Raw genomic sequence first — 25,003 nt, 5'->3', positions numbered from 1 at the left:
AAGGGGAAGCAGGTCAATTCATGCAAGGCTCTTTTGGTCTCAGGTGAGAAAAAAACAAATTCTGACAACTCTCTTCTCAGTGACTTTCATGTCTCAAATCAAATGTCATAAAAATTAAAGAAAGGAAGGGGAGAAAATATGTCCCCGTTTCAGAAAGCAAAAGAAACGGTGAAGATTTCACAATAGTAAATGTGTAAAGTGTATCTCAAATACTATTTGTTATGTATGCAGAGAAGCATATGTGCTCGAACACCTGCCATAGAAGAGAATGACAAAGAAGAGAAGAGACAAAGAAGAGAATGACAATGGAAGGCTATTGAGAGCGCTGTGCAAACCTGCACAGAGATGAAAGATGATGAAAAGAATGGACGGATGCACAAGTGTGTGGGGGAGTCACTGCAGAGACAAAATGATGTAGTTACAACAGTTATGGTGGAGGAACCTGCACCAATAAAAATAGCATTTGAGTATTTACAATGTGCCAGGCACTTTCCTGTGCACTTTACATGTATGAGCGGTGTGCATATTAAACTGAAAAGCTACAACAAACAGGTTGCTACTACAGATGGGTAAAAAACAAAAAACCAAACCAAAACAAAACAAAAACTACTAACCTAATACTTTTCAGGTCCCCTTCCTCCCCCAAATAGAGCTGATCACAGTATTGTTTCTACAAAGCTGCCTGGAGGAGCCCATCTCTCTTCAAAAATGAGGACTGGCCCCCTCTTAGCTGGAGAACAACAATGCCATTCTTGGAGGCCACTGTGAAACAGCAGGGCCGAGCTCTGTGAGCATCTCATAAGGTAAGGCAACCAAAGGAAAGGAGAGATTCATAAGGTCTCAGGCTTGCAAAGCCAGTTTCATTTTAACCAGGAAAGACTGGATTCAATATGTAAAGAAAAAAATAAATGCTATTCTTTCTCCACAACAGTGGTTTGTGTTTGAGGATTATGTTGCTCTATAATTGGGTTCGTAATGTATATTCCGTCTAGAAAATTTCCTCCATCTTTCAAAGCACACACATCTTCTCCCTCTTTCCCCACCCCACACTCCATACTACCTTTTTCCATCTGTCTCCATGTCTCTTTTCTGTCTTTCTGTTTCTTTCTCCATGCATCCCTCTCCCTCTCCTTCCCACCCTCCTCTCGGCTTCTGTCTAACTCTTCAGCTTCCCCTCAGTAGCTTCCTCAATGGCCCTATACTCCAGGACCTCACCTCACTCTCTCAATTCCCTAGTTATTCTGCCTTCCCGGCATCAGTCCCAATCCCTCCCTCTAAATGTCTTCTACTTCTCCCCAATGTGTCTTCCTTTCTCCGTGACACACAGAGTGCTTAATTCAACCTTATTATCTAATGGTATGACAATTAACTGACAAAAATATTGCCTGGAAATCCTCTTTAATGTTGAGCTCTTTACAGCAGAAGTGCTAGAGTCACTAAAATGCATCATCATCTGCAGTTCAAAGAGGATCAGGATCGTAGTAACTCACCTGCAGTTGTACCTAATGAGTTCTCAAGGCTTAGTTAGCTCAACACTGACAGAAAGTAAACAGCTATCCAATAATTATGTGAACTTTTAAGTAGGCCTCCTTATATGAAACCACATGATTAGGTGGTTGTTTTCCCCTCAAAAAAAGTAATTTTTTCCTACTGTTGTTCAACGGATGTTGGCACCCTTGATTATTATGATTCTCACTTAAATCTAATTTCAAAGCTCTTTTATCTTTTCTAAGAATCAGGTGGTACTCAAGCTTTTGGGAGAATAGAAGGGCTCATTTACTTTCTTTAGACAAGTTGGATTTCATTTTACTATGATGTTCCTTCAAGCAATGGTTCATTAAGATGAAACACAGACTCAGGCATGGTTTTTGTGCTGTTTCTTACCCACAGATGGGTGTAGGCAAATAGTGAGAGAGAGAGAGAGATTATGAATTAATTAAGGGCGAGAAAGTCCAGAACTCACCAAAATTTTCTCTGCTGCATCATTTGGAGGAATAAAAGTATGTACATTATTATTATTTTTAAATCTAATTTAATTTTTTTTCAGTGTTTTGAAATTCATTTTTTATGCACCACACCCAGAGCTCCACGCAATACATGCCCTCCTTAATACCCACCACTAGGCTCACCCAACTCCCTGCTCCTTTCCCCTCCAAAACCCTCTGTTTCTGAGAGTCCGCAGTCTCTTATGGTTTGTCTCCCTCTTTGGTTTCCCCCAACTCACTTCTCCTCTCCATCTCCCAATGTCTTCTGTGTTATTCCTTACGCTCCACAAGTAAGTGAAACCATGTGATAATTGACTCCCTCTGCTTGACTTATTTCACTCAGCATAATCTCTTCCAGTCCCCTCCATGTTGGGTTTTCATCCTTTCTGATGGAGGCATAATACCCCATTGTATATATGAACCATATCTTCTTTATCCATTCATCTGTTGAATGGCATCTTAGTTCTTTCCACAGTTTGGCCATTGCTGCTATGAACATAGGGGTACAGATGGTCCTTCTTTTCACTACACCTGTATCGTTGGGGTAAATACCCAGTAGTGCAATTGCAGGGTCATAGGGCAGCTCTATTTTTAATTTCTTAACAATTTTTTTTAAGATTTTATTTATTTATTTGACAGAGAGAAATCACAAGTAGACGGAGAGGCAGGCAGAGAGAGAGGAAGGGAAGCAGGCTCCCCGCTGAGCAGAGAGCCCGATGCAGGACTCGATCCCATGACCCTGAGATCATGACCCGAGTCGAAGGCAGCGGCTTAACCCACTGAGCCACCCAGGCGCCCCGCTCTATTTTTAATTTCTTAAGGAATCTCCACACTGTTTTTCCAAGTGGCTGCACCAACTTGCATTCCCACCAACAGTGTAAGAGGGTTCCCCTTTCTCCACATCCTCTCCAACACCCATTGTTTCCTGTCTTGTTAATTTTGGCCATTCTAACTGGTGTAAGGTGGTATCTCAATGTGGTTTGATTTGAATCTCCTTGATGGCTAATGATGATGAACATTTTTTCATGTTTCTGTTAGCCATTTGTAGTCTTCTTTGGAGTAGTGTCTGTTTATGTCTTCTGCCCATTTTTTTTTTATGTGATTATCTGTTTTGTGTGTGTTGAGTTTGAGGAGTTCTTCATAGATCCTGGATATCAGCCCTTTGACTATAGTGTCATTTGCAAATACCTTCTCCCATTCCATGGGTTGCCTCTTTGTTCTGTTGACTGTTTCCTTTGCTGTGCAGAAGCTTTTGATCTTGATGAAGTCTCAAAAGTTCATTTTCGCTTTTGTTAGTTGCTATGGCTTGTGTTGACAACATTACTGCTGACAACGTTATTGCCTATGTTCTCCTCTAGGATTTTGATAGATTCCCGCCTCATGTTGAGGTCTTTCATCCATTTTGAGCATATCTTTGTGTATGGTGTAAGAGAATGGTCAAGTTTCATTCTTCTACACATAACTGTCCAATTTTCCCAGCACCATTTATTGAAGAAACTGTCTTTTTTTCCACTGGATATTTTTCCCTGCTTTGTTGAAGATTATTTGACCATAGAGTTGAGGGTCCATATCTGGTTTCTCTACTCTGCTCTACTGGTCTATGTGTCTGTTTTTGTGCCAGAGCCATGCTGTCTTGGTGATCACAGTTTTGTAGTAAAGCTTGAAATCAGGCTTGATTGTGATGCCCCTAGTTTTTGTTGTTGGTTTTTTGTTTTGTTTTGTTTTGTTTTGTTTTTTTGAGGAACTAAAAAAAGGAATTTGTTTATTGAGGGCAAGAAGATGCAAACAATATAAAAATCTTATCTGACTTTTCTTTCTCTGCTTCTCAAATGGGGTTTGGATTTTATCTGTACATTTTCTGAGGGTCCCCAACTGCCAATGGAATACTTTATACGGGGGGAAGCTGTGGGACAGATTCCTTAAGAGACCCTTCGGAAGAACTCTCATTGGGCAGGAGTGGTGCTCAATATTGCCTACTTCTTTCTCTTCTGCTTCATGTGTACTACAAAATAGTCATTGCATGCAATGTTGAGCCCCGCGATTAGTGAGAAGCAGCTCTGGAAGCCCACTTTGACATCTCGGCACTGGTTGAGGTCCTTCATTATTTTGTCCATGGTCAGAGGGTCTTTCTGATTTTTCAAACATCCTGCGAACTCCTTTTCCATGAGTACTTGCAGGTCCTCCTTTGTTAAGTAGCCTTTATCCCCAGCAAACTTGTGAAATGTGAACATCATGGTTTCCATGGCATGTTCCATTTGAAATGGCATTTTGGTGAGGTCTTTTGAAACCTTGGTCCAAAGCACAGTGGGGATGATTGGTTGTCTGGGATGCACCTGTTTTTCTTTTTTAACATTTCCTTAAGAATTTGGGGTCTCTTCTGGTTCCATACAAATTTTAGGATTGTTTGTTCCAGCTCTTTGAAAAATGCCAGAGGAATTTTGATTGGGACAGCACTGAAAGTATAGATTGCTCTAGGCAGTATAGACATTTTTAACAATGTTTATTCTTCCAATGCATGAGTACGGAATGGTCTTCCATCTTTTTGTTCCTACTTCAATTTCTTTCATGAGTGTTCTGTAGTTTCTTGAGTACAGATCCTTTACCACTTTGGTTAGGTTTATTCCTAGATATTTTGTGGTTCTTGGTGCTACAGTAAATGAAATCAATTCTCTAATTTCCCTTTCTACATTTTCATTGTTAATGTATAAGGAAGCAACTGATTTCTGTACATTGGTTTTGTATCCTGCCCCATTACTGAATTGCTGTATGAGTTCTAGTAGTTTGAGGGTGGAATCTTTTGGGTTTTCCATGTAAAGTATCATGTCATCTGTGAAGAAAGTGAGTTTGACTTCTTCTTTGCCAATTTGAATGTTTTTTACTTCTTTTTTTGTCTGATTGCTGTTGCTAAGACTTCTGGTACTATGTTGAATAACAGTGGCAAGAATGGGCATCCTTGTCGTGTTCCTGATCTCAAAGGGAAGGCTGTCAGCTTTTCCCCATTGAGGATGATATTCTCTGTGGGTTTTTCATAGATGGATTTCATGAAGTTGAGGAATGTTCCTTCTATCCCTATATTTTGAAGAGTTTTAACCAGGAACGGATGCTGGATTTTGTCAAATGCTTTTTCTGCATCAGTTGAGAGGACTATGTGGTTCTTGTCTCTTCTCTTATTAATATGTTCTATCACACTGATTGATTTGCAAATGTTGAACCACCCTCGCATCCCATGGGTAAATCCCACTTGGTCATGATTGATAAACTTTTTAATGTACTGTTGGATCTTATTAGCTAGGATCTTGTTGAGAATCTTGGCATCCATATTCATCAGGGCTATTGGTCTGAAATTTTCCTTTTTGGTGGGGTCTTTGCCTGGTTTGGGGATCAAGGTAATGCTGGATTCATAAAAAGAGTCTGGAAGTTTTCCTTTTGTTTCTATTTTTTGAAACAACTTCAGGAGAATGGGTATTATTTCTTTTTTGAATGTTTGGTAGTATTCCCCAGGGAATCCGTCAGGTCCTGGGGTCTCATTTTTTGGGAGATTATTGATCACTGCTTCAATCTCTTTACTAGATATTGGTTTATTCAGGTTGCCAATTTCTTCCTGATTCAGTCTTGGAAGTTTCCAGGTTTCCAGGAATGCATCCATTTCATCTAGGTTGCTTAACTTATTGGCATATAACTGTTGATAATAATTTCTGATGATTGTTTCTATTTGCTTGGTGTTAGTTGTGATCTCTCCCTTTTCATTCATAATTTTATTAATTTGGACCCTCTCTCTTTTCTTTTGGATTAGTTTGGCCAATGGTTTATCCATATTATTATTTTTTAAAATTTCTTTTCAGCATAACAGTATTAATTGTTTTTGTACCACACTGTTTTAGTGACTTAATATGTAGAAATTCTTGTAGAAATTCTGTTCTGAAGTAAGTCATGTGTAATTAGAATGGTGAATTCAACACTATTTAGATTCACTTAACACCAGGTGTACTGGATGATTTGGAGCCCCCCGGATTCCCTTTCCAGGCTGGTACATCTATCCATAAATTGTGTGTTGGCTGATAATGGCTTAGAGCTGACCCTTTCTCCAGAGCAGTGCTTCTCAAAATGTGGTCCCTGGACCAGGATATCAGCATCACGTGGGAACTTGAAATGCAAAAACTTGGATCACACCTCAGACTTGGCAGATGGGAAACTCGGGCTGAGACCCAGCTATCTGTGTTTTATTTTATTTTATTTTATTTTATTTTATTTTTTCCAGCTATCTGTGTTTTAATAAGTCCTCCAGGTGATTCTGATTAACACTTACAGTTTGAGAAACATTGCTCCAGAAAATTCCCTTTAGGTCAAAGAAAGCCTATCAAAAGAAGTACCACCAAGGAATCTGACATGGTAATATCAAGACAGGTATACTTAAGCAACTTCAATACCCAGATCTCTCTGAATGCTCTGGTCCACCCCTTTTAAGAGGATATTGATGGATTCTTGCTTGAAGATTCTGAAAATGCATAAATGGATACAGGTGGCTTATAAGACAGTGCTTGGTCTCCTCGAGTTCCACCTCCCCTAGTTTCCTGGTCATTAGAAAAATAATCAGAAATAATCTCAGCATAACCTGACCAGAGTAGTGCTGGCTTGCTAAGTGAGGAGAGGAGTTATATGTTGGAAAATGCTGCAGGACCAGCTAATATATACTATTAGGAACTAGGAGAGTATATGTGGAAATAGGACTTCAGAGTGTTAGGTCAAAGGAGAAGGGGTCAGAATATGAAGGCAGATAATAGAAAATTTTTTCATATGGGATACTTTCCTATTTGACATCTTGACAAGGATCCTATGGGCTCCATCCTTAAACAGTGTTGGAATGGCTCTTAGGAGGAGACATACCAAAATGCCATAGCAGAAAGTAACTTATGGTCATGGCTATTGATCTAACAAAAGTTAGATTTCCAATCTTTCTAACAGAAGTCCCCCTCAATGCCTAAAAGGCAAGAATATCAAAAGCAATTTGCCTTTAAATGGGACAAACAAGAGTATATACATTAATGCTGTTACAGGATTTTAAGTTTTCTAATTTACCACAGTTTATTTCAATATTGTAGACATTTTGCAGAAGAGAAAATGTGCCCACAATATTAATAATATTATGTTCATCAGACACATTGGGCAATAAGCAGCAAGTTCTGAAGATATCTTAGTAAGATGGATGTGTACCAGATGGTAGAGATTGTATTATGAAGATTTAGGATTTTGCTACATCAGTAAAGTTTTCAGAGGGCCTAATAGTTTGGGACATGTCAAGACTAATCCTTCTAAATAAGGAAAAAAGTATCAGTCTTGACTCCTCTTACTCGTAAAAATGATTCACAATGCATGATAATACAGGCTGGGTATTTGTGGCCCACCTTCCCAATTTCATATATTAAATCCAAATGCCCAGTGTGATTATATTTGGAGATGGGACATTTGGGACATGATTAGGTCATGAGAGCAAAACCCTTATGCTTAGGATTAGTGCTTTTATAACAGAGAACTCAGAGAGCTACTTCTTCCCTTCCTTCATGAGGCCATCATGAGAAAAGGGCCAACTCTGAACCAGGAAGTGGGTTCTCACCAGACACTGAATCTGCCAGTGCCTTGATCTTGGATTTCCCAGCCTCTAGACTATAAAAAATAAATTCTGCCATTTATAATTCCCAATATAATGCATGTTGTTGCAGCAGCCCAGATGGACTAACACACATGATAAGCTGCTAATAATTCATAGCTTATTTCCTTCTTCTTTGGCTAACCAGGGACTGAGCCTATGAAGTTATTTATACCTCCTCCTAAGGGAAGCCTTCAGCTAATGAATAACTAACTGGGGTATATAAATATCCCTTCTTCTTGCCTTATAGTGGGATCAATTCTCTGGATAAATTCATACTTTAGAGATCTCCTTGGAATCATGCCAAAACTATGCTGCAGTGGGAGTCGTGTCCTCACTTAGCACCTTCCCCTTACCCCACCTTGCTTTCTTCATTCCCCTTCTCCCATGAGAATTCCCTCAGTAAAACATATGCATCAGAATCCCTGACTCGGGCTCTGCTTCTAAGGAATTTAATCTAAGACACTGATGCCATCAAAACAAGCACTTTTCTAACATCCAAATGACACTTTCAATATTTCCCCAAGCTCCATTATAAAAAATAATAATAATGAATTTTATACAGCAACTGGTCAATCTACTCTTCACTAAACAGAATATAAAATGGTAGCTAAGAAAAAGTGCTAGGACTCAAATAGCTGTTATGGTAAAATCCCAGTTTCAGCATATATTATTTTATTATTTTGTGTAAGTCTGGGCAAGTTATCTAATCCAAGCATCCATTTCTTCACCTCTAAGATGTGGATAAAAAAGTTTTTACTTTCAAGATTGTATTTCATAATACCTGCATATTATAAGTGTTTAACGGAAGTTCATAACTAATGTCATTCCTGTAAACATCAACACACCACCACCATCATCATCATACTCATCGTTATGATAAACAACTCCATATAACTATATACCCCCCTATCCATGCAGGAAAAGAAAACAAACATCCAGATGGCTTTTTTTTTTTTTTTTTTTTTTACTATTTACATAGCTAATTTCAAAAGAATCCTGTTTTATTTCACTCTTGATTATGCTTTTGATATTCTTTGGTTCTTTCTTGGACTGAAATACTAACTTACCAGAAGCCACTCATATTGACATTGACATATGGAGGCCAGATATAACCTAAGCATAGCATAAGTCACTGACATCTGCATGAATGATGTTGAGAGTTGAAATAATCAATTCAAGACAAGAACATTTTTTGGAATCCCATGGTACCCAAAAGTACTGGGTATGTGCCAACATGCTGTGCTTCACTTGGCTTATGTATAAGAAATTCCATAAAACCTTTTTAAAAACATCAGACAGAAATTTTTAATGCTCAATTTATTCCTAAAAAGTAAATTCCCTGAGGTTAGAATAAATTAGTCCTCCAAATGTCAATGTCAGAATGATTGGCTTTTGGCAAACTAGTATTTGATTAAAAAAAAATATATATATACACACACACACACACACATGAACAGAATACCCTGACACAAAACGCAAGTGTGTTAAACAATGTAAAATATGAATAGGGAAAAAGAATTTTGTTCTACCATGAGTTGTTGTATAAAAACAGATGATAAAATGTAGCAGAGAGATCATAAAAAAATGCTATGTTTCCTAAGGATGAAAATTATGTGATTAATTACTCTACTCTTTAGACTAGTCAGAGGTTGGTTTTTATATTCATCAAATTCAGCAAAGAACTAGACTCTCTACTTACATATGTTGCTATGTATGTACACAGGGCATGAGGAACTTGGGTCTAAAAGTAGAACTGCAAATAGAAATCTCATTTAAATGTAAAACCTGTTAGTATCAACATTACTCTCAGAACCTCATGAACTCTATAGTATTTGTATGACAACACAGGTTTAAATCATATATAATATTAATAGTTCTCACATTGTAAGCCATATCTTTCTGCATTCTCTGACTTTTCTTTCCATCAATGTATATTGTTTTTCTCTGTGACTTTATGACTGCATCAAGAACTCATCAAAGGGGCTCAATGACAATGAAACAGATGATGGAAAAAAGCACCAGGATACTTTGCTAAAATGGGCACATTAGCTGAAAATGTACAAAAATATCAATTTGCCCAGTAAATTTTTCTTCAAAAAGTAATAAAAGATAACAGGAATATTTGTGCCTTAATACAGTATTTCAGCTTGAAATTGGAAGAATCAGAAATTACATTGGCAGAGCACCATAACACAAATGTTTATGATGTATCAGTGGATAAACACATTGCAGTGTTTGGACAATGGAATATTACATAACAATAAAAAGAATAAACAATGTAATATGCTGCAATAGGGTTCTATCCCTAAATTTTAGTATATTTAGTGAAGAAATTAGATACCCACAAACATACACGGTATGATTCCATTCTTTCACATATGAGTCTATGGGATTCAGAGGCAAAACAGATCTACTGTGGGGGCACCTGGGTGGCTCAGTGGGTTAAAGCCTCTGCCTTCTGCTCAGGTCATGATCCCAGGGTCCTGGGATCGAGCCTTGCTTTGGGCTCTCTGCTCAGCGTGGAGCCTGCTTCCTCCTCTCTCTGTCTCTGCCTGCCTCTCTGCCTACTTCTGATCTCTGTCTGTCAAATAAATAAATAAAATCTTTTAAAAAAAAAAAAAAAGAACAGATCTACTGTGAGATTTAAAAAAATCTATGCGAAGTGAAAGAGAAGACAACATTAACTCTTTTGAAGATGGAAGAATAAGTGATAGGAAGTGAAACCAGGAGAATTCATTTGGGGTGATGAGAAAATCTATGTCTTGATTTGTATGGTGGTCACTTTGGTGTGTACATGGAAAAAAGTCACTGAATGGTGCATTTAAGATTTACATATTCAAGCCAATGGAGATTATACTCTAATAAAATATTTTAAAATAAAGTTTAAAAAACAAAGCAACAGAATACAAAAGGAAATCAGATTTAGAACAGGAAATGCATCTAAAAGAACAATGAGGAAACAAGAATGGTGTGGTATAGCTAAGTTTTGTCAGTTTTTGGTTAGTCATAAGTTAGAAAAGCTTTTGGTTTTTGAATCAAGTTCACTAGTAGCTTCAGGCAGGCTGGAACTAAATACCTTCAAATAGCCAGTCAGATGTGGACTTTTTTGTTCAACCATGGTCATTCTGGTTCTCTGAGGATAAATTTTGGTGTCCGTAAGAAATCTAAGAAAGACCAGTCTGAGCTCTGTGTTGACATCAGATCCTGGAATCAATATCTCAAAGGTTCAGATTGGTCCATTTTGTTGCAAGTCTTCAATAAATCATGCCCAGGGTCCTGTTTATGGTTTAGTCCCTGCCAGTCTGTCCACCAGTGATCCAAACCCCTCCATGGTCTTCAGTTTATTCTAACATGTTGAAATACTATTTGTTACTTCTTGCCCCTTATAAATTCTGCTGTCACTAAATGGAACCCTTCTACCTCTTATTTAGTAGGTCAACTACTATTTGTTCTTTTTTTTTTTTAATTTTTTTTACCTTTTCAGCGTAACAGTATTCATTATTTTTGCACCACACCCAGTGCTCCACGCAATATGTGCCCTCTACAATACCCACCACCTGGATCCCCCAACCTCCCACCCTGGCCCCTTCAAAACCTTCAGATTGTTTTTCAGAGTCCATAGTCTCTCATGGTTCACCTCCCCTTCCAATTTCCCTCAACTCCCCTCTCCTCTCCATCTCTCCTTGTCCTCCATGCTATTTGTTATGCTCCGCAAATAAGTGAAACCATATAATTGACTCTCTCTGCTTGACTTATTTCACTCAGCATAATCTCTTCCAGTCCCATCCATGTTGCTACAAAAGTTGGGTATTCATCCTTTCTGATGGAGGCATAATACTCCATAGTGTATATGGACCACATCTTCCTTATCCATTCATCTGTTGAAGGGCATCTTGGTTCTTTCCACAGTTTGGCGACCGTGGCCATTGCTGCTATAAACATTGGGGTAGAGATGGCCCTTCTTTTCACTACATCTGTATCTTTGGAGTAAATACCCAGTAGTGCAATGGCAGGGTCATAGGGAAGCTCTATTTTTAATTTCTTGAGGAATCTTCACACTGTTCTCCAAAGTGGCTGCACCAACTTGCATTCCCACCAACAGTGTAAGAGGGTTCCCCTTTCTCCACATCCTCTCCAACACATGTTGTTTCCTATCTTGCTAATTTTGTTCTTTAAGGATTACCTCTCTTGACACCTACTTTTGTCCCTTAATGCCCTCTACTAATGATGTTCACATACACCCTTCTCCACCTGGCTTATCTCATAAGCACAATTCATCCTCTGCCATGATGATAATCAGCTCTTTCCCCTGATTGTCTTTACTTTCTCCAATACACCATGAGTTTTTATTTTAGGGAAGGCATTAGCATCGTATCTCTTATCTCTGGAGCATATCAGAATTTCTGGGCTGTATTCAACTGAAGTTTGTTGAAGATATGTTTAATGAAGGGACTTCAAAATACATCACAATTTGCCCCCCTCCCATGTGTCTTTCCAAGACTTCCTAAAATTCAACAAGACAAAGTGGTATTTTTGTCTGAAATGTGAATTCTAAGAAAGATAGTCAGCAATTTTACAATATTAAAGAGTTTTGAGTGTTAGAGGTTAGGGAAGTAATTTTCCAAGTCAAATTACAAATAGCACAATAGACTTAGTGCTTAGGAAACTGCAAAACAACCCCTTTAACAACTGACTGGGGAAAAAAATTTCTATTTAAAGTTAGAAGGTCATTTTAACTTGAAAATTTCAATTAACCTAATAGCACACACCTAATGTCATACATACAGTGCCTGAAAAAGCCCTTATCTGATTTAGTATGGTCTTTTTTCTTCTTCTCCAAATGAGGAGAGATTAACAAACATCTAATTTTTGTTAAGAACATTAAAGAAATCCCTTCAACCTCTCCATTTTTGTAGCTGATTTTTCTTCCTGCCATCCATTTGGCTAACTTAATGACCCTTTAAATTCTTACTACTGCTTTGCTTTCATAGTCGGCCCTGAGTTTAATAGTTTCAAGTGCTTCTGTTCATGCTTAGTCCAAACTCATGACACTTTTTAATTCTACTAGGTGCAGCTATTTAAAGCCTTAGTGGAGTCTGTGGGTTCCTGCAATGACCCACTGCCCATAAAGAAGGAGAGCCTGGTCTCAGTCTTCAATGGTCTTCTAAGCATGCACCAAGTCAATGCTCTCCTGCATGCTGAAAACAGAAACTGTTTCCCTTTCTTTCTGTTAAGTAAATAAATAGCTATTGTTCTGGAAAAAGGAGAAAAAGCTATTGTTCTGGAAAGAGGAGAAAAGTTGGTTTTGAACAGTTCAATTTCGAAAATAGGGATTTTCAAAGAGTTATAATATTTGTGAATTTTCCTCCTCCTTACTCAATGTGTACATTTCTTCCTTTCTTTCAACTTCTGATTTTAGACTTCACTTCTCCCGGATTCCCTTTCTTGCTTTTCGTCTTCGGTGTCTCCTCCAATAATTTCATTGTTTTCTATCTCTGTCTTCTATATGAGTGAAGTAAAGACGGGTATTTTAAAAAATATTTTTGGTCTATTTTACAATTTATGACTGTTCTGAAATTTTGCTATACTTGTGATTTTATCTCTTTATTGTCTCCCTTGGGTGCTTACTCACAGCAGGAGTTATAGTTCTTTCTGTCTACGTTACACACACTAACACACTTAGACACACACTCATGTAATTTTTCCCCCAGTGGATAATCAGAGAACTCTAGGGCATTAGCAGTTCTCACTAATCATTTAAACCTATCCTCTCATTTTCTATAAGAGAACACTGAAGTAGGGAAAAAAATGCCTACTCAGCACCTAACTAGTTGGTGGCACAACAAAGGAACTGATGTTGATTAGCTCTGTACTCAAATCCATTGTGTATGCATTTAGCAATATTATTGGTGGTGATTATAGCACACACACTCACACATACACATACATTTCCTATCTGCCAAAATATAAGTACAAGTATATGAAAAAAATGCCTACAAGTAAATTCATCCTGTTGAAGATACTAAATACCTGCCCTGTTAAGTTCCTCTGAGGCTTTTGCTCTATCTACATGTTATGAAATGGTTTCAGATACAAAATTAGCTTGATATCCTAAAAGCAGGATTATTATTTGTCTTAAATATATACGTCACTTTGCCATTTATAATGGCATATCCCTTGAAGATACTCCAAATATCTTTTGTATTTGGGTACCATATGGTGTGACATGGTACCATGTTGTGACCATACCCCCCTTCCTCTAGGTCTGTGGTAATAAACCTGGGGAAACATTGCTGGGGATTTTACAGGATAGTATTTATTGACTACAGACACACTCCTACAATACTTTCATCCAACAATTTCATCCAGGATTTTGTGCATCACTCAAATATAACAATTTGTCAGAAATCACCAATGAACTCCATTTTGCCAAACTGAATGGCCAAGCATGAATAAACGGTAGTATTTTGATGAAGCAGATGACATTCCTCTACTCTGAAATATCTTCTTGATTTGATTTCCAAAAAACCATAGTCAAGTTATTTTATCCTAGCTCACTGGTCAATCTAGTTTCTCCCTTTGTACTCTCTTAATGCTAGAATTTTTTAGCAATCACTATTTGGTACCTTTTTATTCTTTAAAATACTACTTCAAGTATTTCTTCAAGTAATGAGTCCAGGAAATTAAAAGGCTTCCAGAAGTCTCTCTTAAATTTCAGATTCCTATAATGAATTGTTCATTTCATATCTCTACTTGGATGTGTAAGTATCTCTAATTCAGCACATCCAAAATTGATATTGCTGTTTGTTTCCCTAAAACCTGCTCTACTGACTGTTTTCCCCATCTCAGCTGGTGAAAATTCCATCCCTCTTGCTGCTCAAGTAAAGAACTTTGCAATCACTCTTGACTTATCTTTCCTTCTGTCCAAAGCCTATTGGCTTCATTTTCAAATTATATTTTAAATCAAAATACTTCTTACCTTCACTGCTACCCCCTGGTTCACCCTACTGTTACCGCTCACTTTGTCTACTGTAAGAGCATCATAACCATAATTTTAGACTTTATCCTTGTTTTTCTATATTCTATATTCAACCTAACAGTATTATCCTCTTAATATGCATAACATATCATGCTATTCCTGTGCTCAAAACCTTCAAAGATCTTCTACTCTATTCATAATAAATGGCAAAATCTTTACAATGGCTTCCAAGATCCTATATGATCTGAGCCTCCCATTATCTCTTGTCTTCATCTCCTTCTTTCTCACCCTGACCCAGGCTCATCACATTCCTTGCTCTTCACATACACCAAGCATGCTCCTGCCCAGAACAACTGCACTGTTTTCTATAGACAGCTATAAACTCTTGTCCCTCCAAAGAAATACCAAAAACAAGCAGAAACTACCGAAACCAACTATGTCAAAACTCTGGAAGACACTAAAAGGTTACAGCAACCAAGTGAATGCTAAATTAAGAAAAAAGCAACTTGAAAGTGTTAGAAAAGCTTTGTGGCTTTTTTATTTGCTTTTGCCCCCACCCACTCCGTGTTTCAATGGCAGTCTTAAAAAGCTAAAGGCCACAGCCTGCATTCTAAGAGTGAGACTGTCATACTTGGTTCTGGGGAGAAAGCAGAGCAGACCTTATTAGAAAAATATCATGTTTCTTTATTTTAACCTTTCTGGGGGCTACCTGAAAGATTAAAACCACATACTTGTTTCCATTTTGCCTAACTTAGAAATTATTCAAGGTGTAAAAGAGATATACATTGTTCATAATCATTATAAAGTGAATGGAAAACCCATAGCCACCTGGAGCAAAAGATTATGATTGAAACATGTAATAGACAGCCTAAAGCCTGGGAGAAAAATCTGAAAAGAGAGTTTCTTTGGGAAATTAGGACATTCACAAGTGCCTGTGTACGACTGGGGAATTTAGAAAACCACACAAAAATCCAAGGCAGGATTGGTCTTCAGGAAAGACCTACGACCTTAATCTCACATACTTGGCTAATCTCTAGGCTCAACAAAGGCAGGAAGTAAAAGCTAAGGCAGAATTGTACATGGCTTGTTTAAGCCTTGAATGAGTGCCCCAGAAGACAGCCAATTCACAAAGACTGGATGGTATGTCTTATTTGGATTGTGTCAAAATTTATTTGAGGTCTCTACCAGTATCTCAAATGTGAATGTATTTGAAAATAAGACCATTACAGATATAATGCATTAAGATAAGGTCTTTAGGGTGACCCATAATTTAATATGACCCATATCCTTATGCAAAGGGAAAACTGGGACAGACAGACAGGGAGAACATATGTGAAAAGGAAGGCAACCCAAGGAATGCCAAAGATTCACAGCAAATTATCAGAAACTACACAAGGGAGCATGAACCAGATTTTCTTTCAGACCTCTGAAAAGGAACAATCATGCCAACATCTGGATCTGCCAACACTGCTTCCAGAACTGTGAGACAATAAATTTCTTTTGCTTAAGCCACCTATTTTGCAGCACTTTGCTATAAGACCCCTAACAAACTAATTCACCATGAAAGGTATGCTTTGGGTGTTTTATATGTTTGTTTATTTGTTTGTTTTAGGACCTGGCTTTCAAGGAACTCTCTGTCAAAACACAAGCTGAATATAATAAGCTAACAGAGCAAGCAGAATGTCAGTGATCATACATGACAAATAATACAGTCTTTTCATATTTAGAAAAGTCACTAAGCAAACAAACAACTGCAGCCTTCAAAAATCAAGACCATCAAACCATAGGGAAGATGTAGAATCTCATTGCCAGAGTTACCACAGTAAAATAGTCAAAGTTTTAGTTTTCAACAGCAGCAACAACAACAGAATCACAAAAAAAAAAAAAAAAAAACCAAAAAATTAGTAAAGGATAAGCCATTCAAAGAAAAAAAAAAAAAAAAAAAGAAGGACAGAAATGATCCCCTAGGAAGCCAAGACGTTAAACTTATTAGAAAAAAATTTTAAATCAACTGCCTTAAATATACTCAAAGAACTAAAGGAAACCATGGACAGAGAACTAAAGAAAACTAGGAAAATGATGAATGAAAAAATGAGAATATCAATGAAGAGACAGAATTTATACCATTTACCACCTGCATTTATTTATTTATTTACTTATTTATCTGTTGATTATTATCTATTTCCCTCTGCTAGTGCATAATCCATGAGGGCAAGGGTCATTCTTTTCTGGTTACTAGCACCTAATTTGTGCCTGAAAGATAGTAAAGAGTCAAGATTTGTTAACTGACAATCAGTGGTCAAATAAATGTGATATACAGAAATATTGATGATTATGTGATGACAGAGAAAACAATTTTGGAGTGGGTAATAGAAAAAAAAAAGAGGTACATTTCTAAAGTGAAAATTCCTACATATGATAACTTAGGGAGGAAAGCTTGTAGTGACATAGCTGGATGAATAGTCTATAATCCTGAGAATATATTACGATCAGTTCTCATTTGGGCAAAGATCACATAGCAATTGTGATTTATTTTAAGGAACTATTCTCTACAGTGTAGAAGGTGTTAATTCAATGAAACTCTCAAATAATATTATCAGTGTCATATTTGCTTAGTCTGAAAAAATGCTTTCACATTCTGATATTTGAATAAAACTAAAATTAGGTTATAAATATTTATATATTTATAATTTCAACAAGGAAGGGTATTTGTTTGCAATATTAATTCTATCTCCCTTCCCCATTCTACAATTTTATTGTCAATCAATGACCAGAAGCTGTACTGATCTTACAAATATAAAAGCATTCCTTACTTTACATTTCTTCTTCAAGGGTAATTCTTGCATGAATATTTTCATATAATCTATAATAGTTACAAAATGGCTTATGAAATGACTGTACTTCATAATAAAATTAAAGTAATAATATTACTTTTGGTGAAACATATAGGCATATACAGTGAAAGTAATAATCTTTCTTGAAGCTATCTTTCTTGAAGCTATTACTCTACAGTAATACGATTTGCAATATATATATATATATATATATATATATATATTTAAGACATTATATCTACAAAAAACCTACAGCTGACATCATACTTAGTGTTGAGAAACTCTAAGTTTTCCCACAAAGATCGGGTACAAAGCAAAGGTATCATCTCATACTAATCCTTGCTAATGAAATTAGGCAAGAAAAGGAAATAAAAGTTATATAGATTTGGAAGAAAGACATAAAACTGACCTTATTCACAGATGATGTAATCATCCATGCAGAAAACTAAAAAGAATCAACAACAACCACCACAACAAAAAACTCCTGGAACTAATAAGTAATTATAAGAAACTTACAGGATAAAATGTTAGTATATAGAAATCAATTGCTTCACTACATAACAATGAACAAGTGAAATCTGAAATTAAAAAGAGTAGCATTTATATTAGCACTTCAAAAAAGATGTAATTAGGTATGTATCTATTATATATCTATTATATTTATATGAAGGTATGTATCTATTATATCTATATGAAGAAAACTATAAAACTCTGAAGAATGAAATCAAAGATCTATAAAAATGGAGAGATATTCCATGTTCATAGATAGGAAGGTTTAATATTATCAAGATGCCAGTTCTTCACAAATTTATCTACAGATATGCAATCTCAATGCAATACAATCCCAATAAAAATATGAGCAAGTTATTTTATGGATACTGACAAACTGATTCTAAAATTGACATGAACAGGCAAAAGAACCAGAGTGGCTGACACAATATTGAAGGAGAAGAACAAAGTTGGAGGACTGACTCTTCGCAACTTTAAGACTCACTATCAATCTATAGTAATTGCAATAATATGGTATCTGTAAAATAACAGACAAAAAGATCAATGAAATAGTCCCTTCATAACTATAATCAACTAATCTTTGACAAAAAAAGCAAAGGCAACACAATGAAGCAAAGATAGTATCTTCAACAAACCATACCAGAACAAGTAGACATCTACAGTCAAACAAAATCACATCTAGATACAAACTTACACCCTTCACAAAAATTAACTCAAAGATGGATAAAAGGCCCAAATGTAAAACACAAAATTATAAAACTCTTAGAAGATAACAAAGGAAAAAAAATCTAGATGCCCTTAGGTGTGTTGATGACTTTTAAGATATAATACGAAGGTAATAATCCATGAAAGAAAGAAACTGATAAGTGGCACTTCATTAAAATGAAAAACAAAAATCAAAAACTTCTGCTCTACAAAAGATAATATCAAGAGAATTAGAAGATAAGCCACAGATGGGGAGAAAATATTTGTAAAAGTCATATGTGAAACAAGGCTCTTACCAAGAGTAAAGAAGAACCTCAAAATTCAACATTAAAAAATAAAAAACAAAACAAAATGAAACAAAACAAACCCTGATTTTAAAAATGGGCCAAAACCCTTAACAGACACCTTACCAGATAAAATATATAGATGGCAAATAAGTGCGTGAAAAGATGTTCCATATTATATATCATCAGGGGAATGAAAATTAAATTAACAGTGGTAGGATACCACTACTCAAAGACCCAAACTCTTTTTTGACAGAGAGAGAGATGGCAAGTAGGAGAGAGACAGGCAAAGAGAGAGGGGGAAGCAGGCTCCCTGCCGAGCTGAGAGCCCAACTCGGGGCTTGATCCCAGCACCCTCGGATCATGACCTGACCCAAAGGCAGAGGCTTAACCCACCGAGTGACCCAGGTGCCCAAGAGCCAAAATCTTGAACACTGACACCAAATGCTGGGAGGGAAGCAGAACAACCGAACACTCACTTCTTGCTGGAGAGAATGCAAAATGACACAGCCACATTGAGAGACAGTTCATCAGTTTCTTACAAAATAACACAGTCTTACCATACATTCTAACAATTGTGCTTCTTGGTATTTACCCAAAGCAGTTGGAAACACGCCCACACAAAATCCTACACATGGATATTAATAGCAGCTTTATTCATAATTGCCAAAACTTAGAAGCAGCCAATATGTTCTCCAATAGTTGAATGGATACATAAACTGTGGTATATTCAGACCATGAAATATTAGTCAGCACTGAAAAGAAATGAGCTATCAAGCCATGAAAAGACATGGAGGAAACTTAAATATATATTACTAAGTTGAAGAAGCCAATCTAAAAAGGCTATAAGTATTATGATTCCAGTGATAAGACATTGTAGAGAAGGCAAAACTATGGAGACAATAGAAGATCTGTGGCTGCTTGTGTGTGTGGTAAGGGGATTAACAGGCAGAGCCCAGAGTATATTAAGGGCAATGAAAATACTCCATATGATATTATTATGATAAACATGTATCATTATACATTTTTCCAAACCCATTGATTATACGACACCAAAGGTGAAGCCTAAAGTAAACAATGGATTTTGGGTGGCTATTCTGGGTCAATGTAGAGGTAAGCAATACTGATAATTGGAAAGGCTACACATGTATGGAAAAGCTACACATGTACAATACTGAAAATGGGAAAGGCTACACATGTGGAAAATCTCTGTACTCCCTCTCAATTTTGCTGTAAACCTAATATTTCTCTAATAAGGTATTTTTTTTTAAATTAATTTATAGGGGTGCCTGGGTGGCTCAGTGGGTTAAGCCTCTACCTTCAGCTCAGCTCATGATCTCAGGGTCCTGGGATGAAGTCCCACATGGGGCTCTCTGCTCAGCAGGGAGTCTACTTCCCCCTCACCCTCTGCCTGCCTCTCTGACTACTCATGATCTCTCTCTGTCAAATAAATAAATAAAATCTTTTAAAAATTAAAAAAAATAATTTATAAAATACACTCAGTCAACAAATATTTTATGAGAGTTGAGATTATTTCATAGGTCTATTTCAAGTGCTGGGTATAAAGAGTGAGTAAGACAGATGAAAGATTAAGGGCACCTTCGGCTGCATGTAACAGAATACCTAGCTCAATAGTGGCTTAAAGATAAGAGGTGATTGTTCTCCCATGAAAGGAAATCCTCAAGGTAAATAATTCCAGGATTGTTTCAACAACTTAAATAAGTCATTACAGACCCAGGTTTGTCCATCTGTCTTCTGTGCTTTTCTTTGTTGTCATTTGCTCCCCGCATTAAGAGGACTGCCATCACTCCAAGTATCCTGTCTTCACAAGTTAATATGACAAACACAAGAAGAGAAGAAGGCAGGGTTTTTTTCTCCTTATGAAATGGGTGACCACATACTCTGCTTTGCCTGGGACAATTACAGTTTATGCCCTCTTTTACTTTAAATTTGTCTTGGATTGGATAATAACTTGGACTGTCACTGTAGTAACATGACTTTATTATTTTTTTTAAGAGAGGAAAATATTTATGAAATGCTCTCTCAGAAAATGTTTTCATGGGTCCCCAAAATGGTAGGATTAGGGATTAGGTCACCTGCTTATCCCCTAACTGCAGGGGAGTTAAGTAAGTGAGCATTTGGCATTTTTAAACTTCATAGAATGAGGAGGCTTCCACTGGTCAAAAAGAACGGTAAAAAAAAGGACTACTGGATGAACAGTCAAGAGCATTGGTCAGAAAATGATAAATCTGAATTTTCAGAGGTCACTGGAATTTTCCCAAGCCTTACAGCATGCAGGAATAAATGGAGTCACATTACCGATGCCCTCTCACCGACATCTTCCCATGTGGTTCATGCACAGACTCTGTTCAAGGGTATTGCCTACATTCTCATGAACAAGTCTGCCAAGTATCTTACTATTTCCTTCGAATAGCTTTCTTCATCTGGACTATCTTCTGGATTCAGTAGAACTTCCAGGGCTCTGCCAAGCACCATATTTTCCACTGACGCCAGGATCCCCTACTTTGGATCACTGCCAAGGCAGTGCTCCTGGTGTCAAAGTTATTCAGAGGTCTGGGGCAAAGTAGCAGAGAGTGTTATTCTCCTCATATGCTGAACTCTTGTTAGGACGTTCTAAAGTATTATTACGAGTGTCCTAATCGCTGACAGTTTTTAGTCAAATGGAATTCGAGATAGACACAAGTTGGTTTCAGCAATATTCAGCTTTCTTTTAGTTCTGTGCAGGATTTTTTTTGAATAGAAAACTTGCTTTGGCTAATGAAATTGAAGTAGGGATCATGCATATCCCTTCCAAGCTAAAAGCATTTAAGCATAGTTTGTGAATGTGCCACTCTCTTGTTGGCAATGTGCACAGAATGTGTTGATATGGATGTGCCAGAAGACAGAAACAGCCTAGAAGGCTGAACAAGTACATTGAGGCCAGCTGCCCTGGAATGTCTCCTAAAGTCAGAGCAGATTTCACATGAGTGAGCAATATTTGTTTGTTGTCTTAGTCTTTGAGAGTTTATTTGTTACCACAGTAGGAGATTTACTTTCTGCATAGTCTGCCTGTTCCCTATGGAAATCATGTATGAATTCAATGAGTTCCGGCCTGGGAAGAGGAAATTTGTCTCTTTCTTCTGACAACTAAGACTTTCTTCCTGGGTCAGACTCATTTTGTCATTCTTCCTTTAGAAGGGCTTCTCTCTCAATGATGTCCTGAATTCTGAAACAGATTTCTGGAGAGTAATCTGATAGTTCATCTGTATTTCCTGGAAATAGCTGAAGCCACACTTAGATTCCAGTTAGCATTCTCTGGATATATACAGGAAATAACTAATTATGCGTGAAGATGCTTCACAAGCAGAAGAGCCACTGCATGCTTGAGAGGATGAGATTAGGAACAAGGGAAGGGAAACACCATGGGGTTGATGAGACCAATGGTCTCCTAACAGAAGAATGTACAAATTTCACAAGAGAGGGATAAAGAAGGGGAGAAAAGGCAGGGACATCCAGGTGAGGTAAATAGCACTTGGAAAGGATGTAACTCAGAGCAAATATAACATCTAACAAAAGGCCTAGCAGAAGGCTGTCCTAATAAACAATGATTTTTGTTAAGTCATTTGAGATGTATGTTATAGAAACCCATTCTGAAGGATCTTACGTAATTAACAGAGTTCCGTAGTTTATAAAGATGAGAAATCCTGATCCAGATTTGGAGCCAGGGGTGTGATATGAACTCCATGCCCTATCACAGAGCCAAGCGTTAGATCAGTGTCACTTAAGTCACATGTGCTGACAGAAGAGTATGGGGTTCTCCAGGTGAGAATAGGGGCTGTAGTGAGAAGAGAGAATGGGTGCAGAGTAGGCAGAAATTTAATAGACAATCATTCCCACAATGTTCCTCCTAGAAGGAAACTTTGGGGTGATATAGTTTCATTTATAGGTGAAAAACTTAAGTCCAAGAGAGGGAAAACCCAAATTAAAGTATATTGGAAACTTTATCATTAAATATAATTGGGATGAAAGATTGGTCAGTTAATCAAAAATCTCTATCTTGGTAATGAATCACTAAAAATACATAAATATATTAAATGTTTTAACTCAAAATCCATCTAGTCATGTACACACACACACACACACACACACACTCACTAGAGAATTTTCTAATGCAGGATCAAGATATTTTTTATGTAGTTGGCTTCCCTGTCATAATCTTGAAAAAAAAAAAACTGTAATAAAATTCAGTATTGTGGTCATTATTTTTTTTTTAAGATTTTATTTATTTATTTTGACAGAGAGAGAGCACAAGCAGGGGGAGTGGCTGGCAGAGGGGGAGAGAGAAGTAAACTCCCTGATGAGTAAGAAGCTCAATGTGGGACTCAGTCCCAGGACCCTGGGATGATGACTTGAGCTGGAGGCAGATGCTTAACCAACTGAGCCACCCAGGTGCCCCTGTATTGTGATCTTAGGGAAATGAAATAAAATCTTAAAGTTAATTGCACAGTAATTAAGTGTAGTATGTTTCTAGTGTTTATGATTTCCCTCCAAAATCCCCCGTATTTAGCCCACAACTAACAGTGACAAACTTACCAATCTTTCCAAAGAATTAAAATCTGTCTTCTTTGAAACAGCAGCCTCTCTTTTACTCTCTTTGCACTTACTTCACTGGTTTATACAATTTTAATTACATGAAATAATTATGGTAATACATATCTCTGCAATAAACACATTTGGAATCAAAACTAACTAGTTCTTTGTAGCCAAGAATTCAACCAGTGAGACATACTAGAGATCCAACTATTAACTACGAGTGTTCAGGGTACTGGGGGCATGAGACTGCATATCAGGCAAACAGAATGGATATTTTCTTGTTGATTTCCATATTCACTGGCTAGGAAATGATGGGTGGCCAGATAAGTGAAGCCCGGTAGGAAAGCATCTATCCTAGGAGATGGGAGACAGCATGGCTCAAAACCTGGGCCTTTATACACATAAAGCGAATTGTTCTCAGCTCTCCATAGTTATTTAGGTTACAGGTGTCTCTGTTTACATTTCTTTCCACTTGCTCAAGGCCAACAATCTCTAGTTTAAACAACACAAGATGAAAAATAAGATGGTATTTTTCTTGATACACCTATTCTCACCTCTGTGACCTGCCGGCCCTCTCTTTTTCAGTCTGTTCTATTAGAAGAAACAGTATGGTCTGGAAAAGAACTTCCCACTGGAAGGTCTAACATAAACAGAGGCAGCCTCATCTGTGCTTCCTACTTTCTGAGGAGTCAGAGCTGAGACTTCCCTTCTGTATTTAGAACACCCTAACAAGTCATCTAATTGAGCCATGGTGCTGATCCTACCCCGAAAGTCTCTTCAGCCTTGGAAAACAAAGGCAAGAAGACCAAGAAGGCAAGAAGTGCTCCAACGGCGAGCAAAAGGAAAAGTGTGCAGACCCACTTTAAAATTCCTGGAGTGATCCCAAATGAGATCCTGGGAATTCCCGAACATGGTCTTTCTACTAAATGTCCTAGAATACAAAGTAGAAGAGAAACCATTTTGGACATATCTTTACCCATCCTGAGAAAATTTTAAATTCCCATAAAAATGCAGTTGTTTGCATATTCAGGTGTTATAGATAGTTTGACATAGAAGAGACAAAAAGACAAATTTAGATTTTTAAAAATTTACTATATCTCAGATCCTCCAGTAAATGCTAAGGAAGTAGAAGCAAAGATGGCTAATCTCAGGGAACCCATGGGCTGTAGGCACTGCCTCCAAGGTTCAGATTTTAGATCTAAGTGTTACAGTGAGCATGGTTATGTCTGGTGCTTGCTGTAAAGGGCGTATGTGACACATTTTGGACTTGGAGAACAATGAGCTTGCTTTATGCAGGGTAGAGTAACGCTGAAAAAATTAGGTAGTCTTTTGAAAAGATTAATGATTTGATCTATCATGAAGAAAAAATTATTTTCCAGATCAGTAGGAAATAGGGAAATGGGAAACCTTAGTGGGTTTTAACCAGTGAAAGAATCTGATAAGAATATGAGCCAGGAATCTAGAGT

The 25,003-nt window shown here is 37.2% G+C and overlaps 2 protein-coding genes across 7 annotated transcripts in view; both read right to left on the bottom strand.

Annotated features, from left to right (window-relative positions):
• Window positions 1-25,003, bottom strand: part of GRM7 (glutamate metabotropic receptor 7) — an 888,308-nt gene that overhangs the window by 415,046 nt on the left and 448,259 nt on the right. The gene's annotated exons all lie outside the window — the stretch shown is intronic.
• Window positions 3,836-4,315, bottom strand: LOC116579996 (protein S100-A10-like). Its single transcript, XM_032326034.1, has one exon. It carries the CDS (start codon window positions 4,250-4,252, stop codon window positions 3,959-3,961), a length of 294 nt encoding a protein of 97 aa, XP_032181925.1. The 5' UTR covers window positions 4,253-4,315; the 3' UTR covers window positions 3,836-3,958.

This window comes from Mustela erminea, chromosome 1, assembly GCF_009829155.1.
Source record: "Mustela erminea isolate mMusErm1 chromosome 1, mMusErm1.Pri, whole genome shotgun sequence".
NCBI lineage: Eukaryota > Metazoa > Chordata > Mammalia > Carnivora > Mustelidae > Mustela > Mustela erminea.
Note: the sequence above shows the minus strand (reverse complement) of the source record. Positions and strands in the feature narration are given on the sequence as shown.

What these genes read in the sequence shown, in the direction of transcription:
- LOC116579996 (XM_032326034.1), bottom strand. Translation starts at nt 4,252, where the DNA reads ATGCCATTTCAAATGGAACATGCCATGGAAACCATGATGTTCACATTT.